This window comes from Hemicordylus capensis, chromosome 2 (genome assembly GCF_027244095.1).
Source record: "Hemicordylus capensis ecotype Gifberg chromosome 2, rHemCap1.1.pri, whole genome shotgun sequence".
Lineage (NCBI taxonomy): Eukaryota > Metazoa > Chordata > Lepidosauria > Squamata > Cordylidae > Hemicordylus > Hemicordylus capensis.
Window position 1 is genome coordinate 400,185,001 of NC_069658.1, and position 12,742 is coordinate 400,197,742.

General features: G+C 44.5%; 1 protein-coding gene across 3 annotated transcripts in view; it reads right to left on the bottom strand.

Annotated features, from left to right (window-relative positions):
* Positions 1 to 7,375: 7,375 nt before the first annotated feature.
* Positions 7,376 to 12,742, bottom strand: part of TIMP2 (TIMP metallopeptidase inhibitor 2) — a 47,840-nt gene continuing 42,473 nt past the window's right edge. For all 3 annotated transcript variants that reach the window (XM_053292633.1, XM_053292635.1, XM_053292634.1), the window contains exons 4-5: positions 11,191 to 11,315; positions 7,376 to 10,083 (exon numbers count right to left, since the gene is read on the bottom strand). In XM_053292633.1, coding sequence (XP_053148608.1) covers positions 9,886 to 10,083; positions 11,191 to 11,315 — 323 coding nt within the window. In that variant the 3' untranslated portion in view covers positions 7,376 to 9,885. The remainder of the gene's footprint in view (positions 10,084 to 11,190; positions 11,316 to 12,742) is intronic.

Sequence of the window (12,742 nt, forward strand, 5' to 3'; positions counted from 1 at the left end):
CTATGAATAAATTTAAAAAGCACCAGTCCCAGTGCAGATCCCTGGGGGACCCCACTTCTTACTTCCCTCCATTGTGAAAACTCTCCATTTATTTCTACCTTCTGTTTCCTGTCCTTCAACCAAGTACCAATCCACACATGTACTTGTCCCCTTTATCCCATGACTGCTAAGTTTTTTCAAGAGTCTATGATGAGGAACTTTGTTGAAAGCTTTTTCGAATTCCAGGTATACTATGTTGACTGGATCACCTTTATTCATGCACCTGTTGACACTCTCAAAGAACTCCAAAAGCTTCATGAGGCAAGATTTACCTTTGCAGAAGCCGTGCTGGTTCTCCCCCAGCAGGGCCTGTTGTTCTATGTGCTTTACAGTTTTATCCTTGAGTATGCTTTCCATCAATTTGCCTGGAACAGACATTAAGCTAACTGGCCTGTAAGTTCCCGGATTGCCCTGGATCCCTTTTTGAACATCGATGTTACATTTACTACTTTCCAGTCATCTGGTAGAGAGCCTGATTGTAGGGATAAGTTACTTATTTTAGCAAAAAGGTCAGCAATTTTACATTTGAGTTCTTTAAGGACTCTTGGATGGATGCCATCTGGCCCTGGCGATTTGCTAGTTTTCAGTTTTTCCAGACAGTTTAAAACATAATCTCTTGTCACTTCTATCTGACTCAGTTCTTTAGCCTCCATGGTTAAGGAACAGGTATATGCTCAGTATCCTGTACATAGTCTGGTTCAGGAACAGGTATATGCTCAGTATCCTCTGCCGTGAAGACAGATGCAAAGAACTCATTTAGCTTCTCTGCAGCCTCCACATCCTCTTTAATAATCCCTTTCACTCCCTCTTTGTCTGACAGTCCAACCACCTCCCTAGCAGGTTTCCTGCTTCTGATGTATCTAAATAAGTTTTTGTTATTCCCCTTGATGCTTTTAGCCATATGTTCCTCACACTCTCTTTTTTCACCTCCCTTATTGTCACCTTGTATTTCTTTTGCCATAGTTTGTGTTCCTTTTTGTTCTCTTCATTTAGTCAAGCCTTCCAATTTTGGAAGGAAGTCTTCTCCTTTATGGATTCCTGCCTGTTAGCCATGCTGGCATCCTCCTGAACTTAGTGGTACCTTTCCTCCTTTTGGGTTATGGGTATGGCTTCTAGTATTGTGGTTTTGGGTAAACTCCATGCATTCTGGAACAAAGTGACTCTCCTGATTTTCTCTTTCAGTTTTCTCTTTACCATACTCCTCATTTTGAAGAAGTTTCCTCTTCTGAAATTCAAAGTGTCTGTGTTAGACTTATTTAGTGATGCACTCCCTGCATGTATGCTGAATTGGATCGCACTATGGTCATTGTTCCTTAAAGGGTCCATGACACTGACATCACACACCAGGTCCTGGGTGCCACTCAGGATTAAGTCCAAGGTTGCCTTCTCTCTGGTTGGTTCCATGACCAACTCTTTTAGGGCACAGTTATTCGGCGTATCTAGAAATTTGAGCTTTGTCATTACCTGACTGTAAATTTACCCAGTCTATGTGTGGGTAATTAAAGTCACCCATTATTACTGCCCTGCCTCTCCTTGATGCCTCCCTGATTTCCTTCTGCAACTCCCAGTCACTGTCAGCGCTTTGATCCGGAGGGTGATAGCACGTCCCCAGTAGCACATTTCCTTTCACGCCTTGTATTGTCACCCACAGGGTTTCTGTGGAGGACTCCAGTCCTCCTAGGTTTTCTGCCTTGTTAGTTTCTATCCCTTCTTTAACATAAAGTGCTACCTGACCTTGAAAGCACCCCTCCCTGTCCTTTCTATAGCGTTTATATCCAGGGATAACAGTGTCCCACTGGTTCTCACCATTCCACCATGTTTCTGTTATGCCCACTATATCTATTTTTTCATTAGCATCCAATCACTCCAGCTTGCCAGTCTTGGCTTGGAGGCTTCTGGCATTGGCATATAAGCACCTATATGCTGAATTTTACCTGGTGTATGCTATCTTTCTTTTGGCTCTTTGATCTCTTTGACCAGCTAGCACAGCCTTCTGTCTGCTCTTTATGTGGTTCTGCTCTGTCCCCTTCTGTTTCATCTGAATCCTTTGCACCCTCACACTTTAAAGGATGGTATTTACCGAACCGGATATTGCCCAGCTCCCGTTGGCTATTCTCCAGGCGTCATTTTAAAAGCTGCTCTGCAACCTTTTTGATTTTAAGTGCCAGCAGTCTGGTTCCATCTTGGTTCAAGTGCAGCCCGTCGCTTTTGTACAAGCCTTGCTTGCCCCAAAATGTATCGCAGTGCCTAACAAATCTAAACCCCTCCTCCCGGCACCAACGTCTCATCCATGAACTGAGACCCCTCAGCTCTGCCTGTCTTGCTGAACCTGCGCATGGAACAGGTAGCATTTCTGAGTATGCTTCCTTGGGCATCCTGGAGTTCAATATGCTACTTAGCCTACATTTTGGCTTCCAGGACCTCCCGACTAAATTTTCCCACATCGTTGGTGCCAACGTGCACCACGACAGCTGTCTCCTCCCTAGCACTGCCTAACAGCCTATCTAGATGCTGCGTGATGTCCGCAACCTTCACACCAGGCAGGCAAGTCACCGTGCAGTCAAGAGTGTTGCGGCCGGCTGAGTAAGTGCACGTGAATGTGAAGTAATGTTTTAGGAAGACCCTTTCTAGTTACACAGGGTGGATGTATAAATAAATTAACTCAATAAATAAGTTAAAGAAAAACCAAACTGTTTCCATAAGCCCAGCTTACTCTCACCTGCAGTTCTGTTTCCAAATCTTAAGATAAGAGGAAACACACATCTAGGTTAAAGCTAGGCTATGTGTTAACAGTTAAGGTTTCTGGACCAGGGCAGTGATGTAAAGGGCTCCCTTTGAAAATATAAAACCCATAGCAAGGAGGGAAGGAAGCTTCAGTTACAAATAAGAACTCTCAGAGGTGCCTCTCTCATGCTATATGAATCAAGGCAGCCCACCCTCCTAGAAGAGCAAAACAAACCCAAGCACTGTCAATACAGAACAAGCCATGCCAATGTAGCTCTATTGCCATCAGGGCCAAAAATGCCCCAACACCAAAAAGGTCAAACAAGCAAGAAGGATGATCAAACAGCGCACCAAGCAGTAAGGATGAACTACGATGTAGTAAAAGAGAGTTAACTTTATACAGTGGGATCCATTTTAAGCCGGCTTTAAATTACAGTGTTGAAAGCAAGCTATGAAACACAGGGGAGGGAGTCCTTATAAGAAAAAAAGCTGGGGAAGGGAAATCTCTGCCTGCTTGTGCAGTCGATTTATAAGGGAATTATGAGTCCTGTGCATTTCAGGTTGGGTGGTCTTCTCAGCAGCCGAATAAAATCTGGAAGATTTCAGCCATACAGTCAGCCACAGAAGCTCCATCCAACAGACTGTAGATCTGTGATTTCCTGCGGCTTTTGAGACAGCCCTGCTGAACTGTGCTACCAAGTCCCTCACCCACCTGAAGCAATGACTTTTTCAGAACCTACCTGTGAAATCTTTTCCTTTTGTCTCTCCTCTTCTTTCAGAGGCCGTATGCTGATCCATTCCACCACTTAAGCACATCCCTCTCTAACAACAATTAAAGGGGGTCTTTCTACACAGCAAAGTTGTCCTTCCTCAGCAAAGCAAGTGCCACCTATCTCTCACATGGGAGATAATGTGATACGATGGTTAGTCTTAGAGAAGGTTGGCATTAGTCTGGGAGCAAATCTTTGGTACCAAAAGTCCACATATAGATGTTGTTTAAACATTCAGGAAGAAGAGCTGGCTAGGAGACCATGGCTGAAATCCAGACTAACACTGTGTACATGGAAAAATATGCATGTGCAGCCCATTGTGCTCCCCAAAATAGGAAAAATATATCCCTCATTGTGCATGCGGAATGTTTTTCCACATACATCCATGTTTACTGGGATAGTCCCAAAGTAAGATCTGAGTTACAGCATAAGGGCTAGTCTGGCCAGAGTATTTGCACTTGCAAACAATTTCCCTTTGACATTTTAACAGAGAAGATGTGGCCACAATTGCCTGGGGCTGCATGCCAAAATCAATACAAATCTGGTGACACAATTTTCATAACAACGAATTTTCCCAACAAGGGTGGGCAGGATTTCCAGTTATCCTGTATACTCCCACACAATTCCTACTTTGTAAAATTTTTGATCAATCATATTGAAATGCTGAACAACTGACCTCTGCCATGTATAAAGTTTTCTGACATCAAGCCCAAACCAAGATGACTAGAAAGTAAGACATTTTACCTGTCTTTAAGAATTGAGAGGCATCAAGGAAATACGATAGACCAAAAACATATCACTCTCTGCTGCTTCAGTGGTTTGTTGAGGTGGGAGGGTTGCCCTCTCTTTCTTTCCATCAGCTGTGAGGCACAACTAAAATCCTGCTTGCTGCTGGCTCTCTGTCCATCCACCTGGCAACCCTGCCAATCATTTTAACATTTGATGTATAAATTCCTGCCCATACAATAAGGTTATCTTCAGAGGTCTTCCTCTCTATGCCTCCACTGAACATAAGAACAGCCCTGCTGGATAAGGCCCAAGACCTATCTAGTCCAGCATCCTGTTTCACACAGTAGCCCACCAGATGCCTCTGGGGAGCTCACAGGCAAGAGCTGAGGGCATGCCCTCTCTCCTGCTGTTGCTCCCCTTCAACTGGCATTGAGAGGCATCGTGCCTCTGAGGCTGGAGGTGGCCCACAACCACCAGACCAGTAGCCACTGATAGACCTGTCTTCCATGAATTTGTCTAATTTTAAAGCCATGTTGCTGACCATCGCCTCATCCTGTGGCAAATAATTCCATAGATTAATTATGCATTGTGTGAAAAAGTACTTCCTTGATCAGTCCTAAATTTCCCAGCCTTCAGTTTCATGGGATAACCCCTGGTTCTAGTGTTGTGAAAGAGGGAGAAATTTTTCTCTCTGTCCACTCTCTCCACTCCATGCATAATATTATACACCTCAATTATTTCTCCCCTTAGTTGCCTCTTTTCTGAAGCAAAGAGCCCCAGATGTTGTAGCCTAGCCTTATAAGGAAGGTGCCCCAGTCCCCTGATCATCTTGGTTGCCCTCTTCTACACCTTTTCAAATTCTACAATATTCTTCTTAAGATACAGTGACCAAAACTGTATGCAGTACTCCAGATGTGGCCACATCATAGCTTTGTACAAGGGCATTATAATAGTAGCATTTTTATTTTCAATCCCCTTCCTAATGATCCCTAGCATGGAATTTGCCTTTTTCACAGCTGCCGTGCACTGAGTCAACAATTTCAGTGAGTTGTCCACCACAAGCCCAAGATCACTCTCCTGTCAATCACAGACAGCTCAGATCCCATCAGTGTATATGTGAAGTTGGGGTTTTCTGCCTGGCTAAGGTAAGGCAGACAGTGACTAGGAATAGGGCCTTCTCAGTGGTGGCAGCCCCATTTCTGGCACACTCTCTCTAGGGAAACTCAACCAATACTTTCAGATATTTTCTCAGCACCAGGCAAAGATTTCTCCCCATCCAGACACTGGCTTTTTAATAAGAGTTTTCAGTCCTCGAGCTTATGGATTTTATACTGCTGTATTCTATGGGGAAGTTCATGTTCAAAATTTTAATATTTTGTTGTTGTGTATTGATTGTCAGCTGCCCTGGAAGATTTTGTTTGAAAAGTGGGGGGTATACATGGGTTAATTAATTAGAGAAATAAAACCCTGTGTGCCAAATGCAGCCATGTTCCCTTGTGTCAAGAGTGATTACTTAATTTCAAGTCAAAAATATAAAGCTGCTTTCTACTGACTCAGATCATTGATCCATCAGTACTATTTACTCTGGCAGTGGCTCTCCAAAGTCTCAAACAACGGTCTTTTCCAGTTATGCTGCCTGAAATATTCTGAACTGGAGAGGAAAGTGATTGTACCTGAGACCTTCTGCATGTAAAGCATTTCTTTATTGCAGAGCTATGCACTTTTTAAAATAAAGCCTGCCATGATGACATCTGGGCACTTTCCAAATTACATGCTACAACAGGGGTAAAATGCTTCGACTTGGCAGGATCATATTGAAAATTATCCCCAGAATCTCAAACTCCTACAATGGGAGAATACAGCTATTTTTCTGCAATGGACTTGCAGCGTTGTAGAACTATAATGCAAAGATAAAATCCAAAATAAGGCATCAGAAATGTGAACAGCACCTTGCTGTCAGCACAGGGACTGTGGTGTCACAAAACAGGAAATTCAGAAGTACACTATGCAGATCCATAGTGACACTGTTGTAGGGTTTAATCTGGAAAGCACCCATGTGTAACACTCCATCACAGGACTAAGTTTTTTTAAGGGCACAGAGCCCTTAGAGTGGTGGTGTTGTGAAGCATTTACAGCAGGGCTTCTCAGTCTTGGATCTCCAGATGTGGTTGGACTATAGCTCCCATTATTCCCACCCTTTGGCCATTGTGACTGGGGATGATGGGAGTTGTAATCCAACCACATCTGGAGATCCAAGATTGAGAACCCCTGCACAGAATTAAGGTCTTCTATAGATGGAGCCATCCCAGTCACTTATGAAATGACCAATTCACCTTGGATGGCCATATGATCAGCAAAAAAGGCTAAATGTTTTGTGGCTGGAGAGTACATTATGAAATGTGAATATTAGAAAGCTATAAGGGAAATACCTGAACTTGGATAACTCTATGGGACAACTGTAATGAAACAACATTAGGGATGGAAAAGGGAATGGGAGTGAATGTGCAAGCCTATTATGCCCTAACTCCTCTTTCCAATTTTACCCCCTTCACAACTTTATAAACATTACAGGCTTGTAGATCATCCTTCAGACAACTCCAGTTGCATTTGTCTAAGAAACTAAGAAGTATCCTTGTTGGAAAATACCATACATGATAAAAACCGGTTTCCAGATAATCTGGGAGTATCTGAGAGAGTCTGGGAATCCTCCCATAAGTGTCAGCATTTGATTTTTGAGACATGCCAGATTCCTTCAATGAAGCAGATAAAGTAGATAAAATGTGCTTGACATTGGCCCGATTATGAGGACTGATGATTACCCAGTGTTGCTGCAATAATTCCTTGCCAAAGGAAAACCTATTTCTAAGAAACATAGGAAATCCATCCCCAAGTTTGAGGAGTAAAGGGACATAGAAAACAGAAGAGAGGGTAGTGAGCAAATACATTCCCATCAGATGGAAACCTGGGACCCTCAGTTTCGCTCTGCTGCACTATCCTGACTCTCTTCTATACACTTCAAAAAGGCAAAAAGTATAAGAGGATTTTCCAGTGTTCAGTTACAGAGTCTTCACCTCTGCATATGCAAAATATATTCCAGACAAGGAGAGACTGTCCTCATTTTATCTGATAATACTGTTTATTGTCCGAAGACCCAAATGTCCATGTATGAATTATACAAAGCGTCGGAGACATGCGCAGTCTGCTTGTCTATTCAACAACTTTCATGTGTTCCCAGCACAAGAAAATCTCAGCTTTCAGAATCCAACAAAAAACAAAAAAAAAAAAAAAAAAAGGTCCCCACCCACCCAATATTACTTCACCCCCAAACAACATCCCAGCTCCCCAATAAGCTTTAAATTATGGCAGCAAGTTAGATACTTGTTTTTCATACTTACTAAGCAAATATTTGAAAATAATGTAAACTTTAAAAAAATATTTTGAGTTGCTGGCATGAAGAAGGGGGAACTGTATGTGTCTCTCTGTGTGTATATACATACATACAAACACACACAAACACACACTCACACCCCTACATGAGGGAAGGATTGGTGTGGTACAAAAACCCACAGCTATAAATTAAGCCAATTGAAGAGCCTTTGAAACTGCTTTTCCATAAATAGATCTTTCACAATGGTTGCTTTTCACACTGGAATGGCAAATTTATCTTGCTCACTGGCAGCCACATTACTGCTATTTGGCTAGCAAGAAGCAGTCGCATGCGTCACAGCCAGCCTCCAACTTCTAGAAAAGACCTGTGCATGTTACAGGGGCATAAGGAAGAAGACAGACGGAGAAATATCACCCCCATTTCTGGCATTCAGAAAAAAAACTGGAGGACTCCACCCTCCATAACATGGTGACATTCTTCCCACTGTATGTTGAAAGTTTCCAATGCAGAACCCCTTTAAAACATAATAAGTGCAAATCTAACCGCTAAACAAGGAAATTTTTAAAAAGAAGTATAGAGCACAGGAATGATACAACTGATTGCCAAAACAAATGGAAAACGTTAAAAACAATCAGCAGAGAGAAAGAGAGAGAGAACGAGAACGAATGGGGTAAATGTCACATATGATATAACCATACAGGAAGCAAAACAGGAGTCTTATATTGGATTGAACAGATTTTTTTTTCCTTTTTCTTATTTTTAAAATATATTGAAATCAAACAGACTGGTCCAAGATGACATCTTTAAAAACTATACCTTGACGAACAGCATGAAAAGGCCGCAAGGGGGCAGGTCTGGCTGAACTCCTCCCAGTTGTGATTGAGCATAATGAAAAGGGCAGGCAGGGTGGGGGAGGCTATGCAGAGTTCAGGGGCCACAGCAAAGGAACACAACTGGCTCAGAAGAGGCCGGAAAGGGACCAAAGCAGAGCTGGGTGAAGTGATTCTTTTGCAGACAGCCAGGGACTCTTTTGTTCCCCTCACACAGCATTGACACTCACAGTTTAGACAGGTATGGTTTGACTTGCTGGCTCTTGTAGTTGCATATTTGGCAGGAGAACACAAACTCTTGCCTCCTGAGAGCTTTTGCCACAAAGTGCCAATTTCTGGGGCCTGAAGCAAATGTTGGCCATGTCAAAAACAAATTACTCTGTAGAGCATGAATTGTCGAAGAAGAGTGGAGCTCCTGGACTCTCATAATACTGAACACTTAATGGGAATCGCAAGTCTTTCTGCTGGCTGGGAGGGGCTTTGGCACCAGAATCATATCAATGGCACAAGCATGAGACAGGAAGTGGGCCCAGCATATGATTTGACTAGGAAGTCTGTTGGGCTAACTCAGATTCTCATGTGAATGTTCTTTTACTGAAACATTATAGCTGAGAATGCAGAGCCAGAATCTGCCTACAACTCTCACCTACACACATAGGCAGGGCCTAATGACCACTAACTAACCTTGTGACCTCATCCCAAAAATATTGTTCCTGAAAGCAGGGACTGCCCTCTGATGGCTAATTCTCCATGGGGTGCTTTGGCATTGGAGAGGAAATGTAACTCTCTTCACTGCTAGAAGGAGACATTGCGACAAAACCATTGTCTTCTGTTAAGGGGGCTAAGAGGTCAATTGATTCGTGTGTGTGTGTGTGTGTGTGTGTGTGTGTAAGTAAATGTGGCAAAAAGCGGGTGGGATGTTCACAAAGCACTGAGTGAGGAGGAATTTGATTTGTTATGTGTGTTAGAGGGTAAGATGGGGTTGACACAGGCAGAAGTCAGTAGGGTGGGGAACAGAGAGCATGGGAGTTGCCCCCACAGGGAAGGATGCCCCCTCTCAAGGCAATAAGAACCTGGTAGGCCTGCTACACAGAATCAGAGGCAACACCTCTCAGCGACTCATGCTGTTCATTCTGGTTCCCTCCACTGTGCTTTGGCATGTTGACAACTATGATTCAGATAGTAAGAAACTACCCATCGGCACAACAAAGGAGAGGAAACTGACTAAGCAACATACAAGTGGCCTAGACATCCCCTTCCTTAGCCCCTCCCTCTACCACCATTGTGCCTACCCAGGAGACCTTATTTTCATGCTGTTTCCAGGAAGTGATGTCAGAGGTGGACCAGTCTAATTTCTTGCAGGCTTTGTTGCTATTGTCTACTGGACTTCCATGGCCCTGGGGACTCAAGGGTCCTCGATATCAAGAAACTCTTGCTTAGGTGGGGCCACTCCACGGTACCACGCGCATGAACCATCACTCCGCTTGATGCAGGCATAGTGTTTTGCCTGCCGCCCATTGATGTTCTTCTCCGTCACCCAGTCAGTCCACAGACATTCATCCTGAGCAGAGACGTAGCAGGGGATGGAGGGGCAGCGGGAGATCTGCAGAAGGAACAGGCATCAGGCTTGTTTGGTCTGCCACTATTGTCAAACTGTCATTCCAATTTCCAGCGAATATTGCTAAGTAATAGGGGGCTGAAATTTCTCCCCACAAAATAATCATCTCCAATAGCTGAGAACGTATGAACCAACCCAGGCAGGGACCCTTCTTGCTTTGACCAAAGGGCCCCCCCCCCACACACCGTTCACAGCTAAAAGGCCAATCTCTATACCTATACTGCAGCAAAAATCAATACATCAGTTTACCCTTCAGGTTTATCAGGGATCTAAACATGCTTAAAAAGCAAGTTGCAGCCTTTTTAGACAATTATAGTGGTCTTACATAAAATCCTCACTCAGCTGTTGCACAGGACCTAAATGGGCCATCCTGCTAGTGCTTTGGTTGCAAGACAAACTGCATCTTTCAAACATCAATAGGTTATCACTGGGAAACAGATTTTACACCCATCTAGTGCTTCCATTACAGTCATAAAAAAGAGAGTGCCTGTGGACATGTGCAGAATTAATTCCTTCACCACTGGACAGCCACAGCCCATCCTCACCCAGTTAGGATTATGGGCAGACCTTCTAGGTCTGAGGGTGTAACTTCTAGGCAGCCTTGAGCATTGGCATCTGACTTTAGAAATTAAGCACTGGGAAAATGTGGGGGAAAGATACCCTGGTGCTTCTATACAAACTGGTGGATTGCTACAACTATGCATCCACTCCTGAGATATAGCCACAAAACATTCAGAGATATCTTGGAAAGATTCATCATAGCCTGGCTCAGTTGTTCAAAAACTGGGTATGCCGATTTAAATCACACTGAGGAAGTGTCCCCATGTTCAGCACTTCCCTCCTGAGACAGGTGCTGAACCTGGGTAGTGCAGGGTGTGTGGCTAAGGATCACATTGGTGCAGGGGGCAGGGCTAGCCAGCACATTCTTGTACCCCACTTACTTGGGTAGAGGGCACCCAGTTTCTAAAGAACTCAAGTGGACTCTTAAGAAAGCAAGGAAACACTTTTCCTGCTTAGAGTCACCTATCTCTACCTAGAACACAGGATCCTCTGAATGAACAAGGTAGTTGAAATTGATCAAATTGGATTTACCTTGCATTCACACCCCATCTGGTACCGTTGGTTTAGACTCTTCTTCTGGGTAGCGCTGAGGGAGTCCCAAGGAAAAATGAAGTCACACAGCGTGATATGCATCTTGCCATTGCCCTCCGATTTGCCTGGCAGAGTAGAATGGCTTTTAGTTGCATGCACATAAACAGTTGCTGACATCCCATATCAAGCACATCTTCCAGTTTATCCACTAGCAGAGGTTGGCCTTGGCCAGGAGGGGCTACAAACAAGACGTTTTTACAAAGCCCTTCCAGGAGCCTCAGATGGCTCACAGTGAAATCAAATAATGATTGCTGACATGCTGAGCCAGAAAGGTCCATCTTGTCTTCCAATCAGTATTCAGCCAGATGATGCCACTGGGAGGTTCACAAGCAGGGCACAACAGTGGAACCCATCATGATGGGAGCAACAGCAGGAGAGAGGGCTCCTCAGTTCTTGCCTGTGGGCTCCCCAGAGGCATCTGGTGGGACACTGTGTGAAGCAGGATGCTGGACTAGATAGGCCTTGGGCCTGATCCAGCAGGGCTGTTCTTGTGTTCTCTTGTCAATCTCAAGCAGGCAATAGCTAGAACTAGACTATTGCTGAATGTGGAGATTGCACTTCTGGCTCTCGTGGCTAATAGCCATTGATAAATTCATAAAGAACAGATCCATCACATTCATTTTTAAAGTCATTCATGCCAAAGGAATACGACATCTTGGGGAAACACATTTCATAGATTAGTGTTGTGTTGTGTGCTGCTGCCAACAGAGAGGCAAAGGGAGTGGTGCAAAATGTTTGTGGTTTTTCCTTCTTTTCCTTGCTGGGGTGGGAAGAGAGGGGAGCGAGAGGGAAAGGCCAGCTGCAGAGGACCCTTGCTAATGGGAGGGGGGCTGGAGAAGGAACTGGGGGTGGAGCCTCAGGGGAGAGCAGTGAGAACTACAGCAGACTGAGGAAAGGAAAAAGGACATTTAAACATCCTACTGCTTATTAAGTCAACCAGAGAGGTGGGGAGGCTGATGAATTGCTCACTGCTTTGCTCCCTCTTGCTTCTGCTGCTGCTTCTGCTCCCATCACACACACACACACACACACACACACACACACACACACACACACACACACACACACCAGTGGTGCCACTGGCCTTGCGCTCTTTCTCCCTCCCTCTTGCTTGCTTCCCCAACACCGCAGGGGCAAGTCGCAGCAGCTGCACACTACACAGCTGCCTTCAGCCTGCCCCGATACACCACCCCAGCAGCACATGTGCACTGCTGCTGCTTCTGCCTCCTCTCTTCCAGTCCAGTGGGGACAGTGAAAACCTCAATGAGCACAATGGCTCCTGCAGGCACTAGGCTGGGGACTCCCATTCTATGCTCTGAAAAGTTGCTGTCATGCCCTTCTGCAATCAACATTTCTAAAGCTGAAATGCCTTGGGAATTAAAAGCTTATCCGGGCAGGCATTTTGAAGAATCCGAGAGACACATTCTATCCCAGCAGCTGATGACCACTGCTTACAAGCTGCAGTGCTTTGGGACCTTTTAAAACGGCAGGC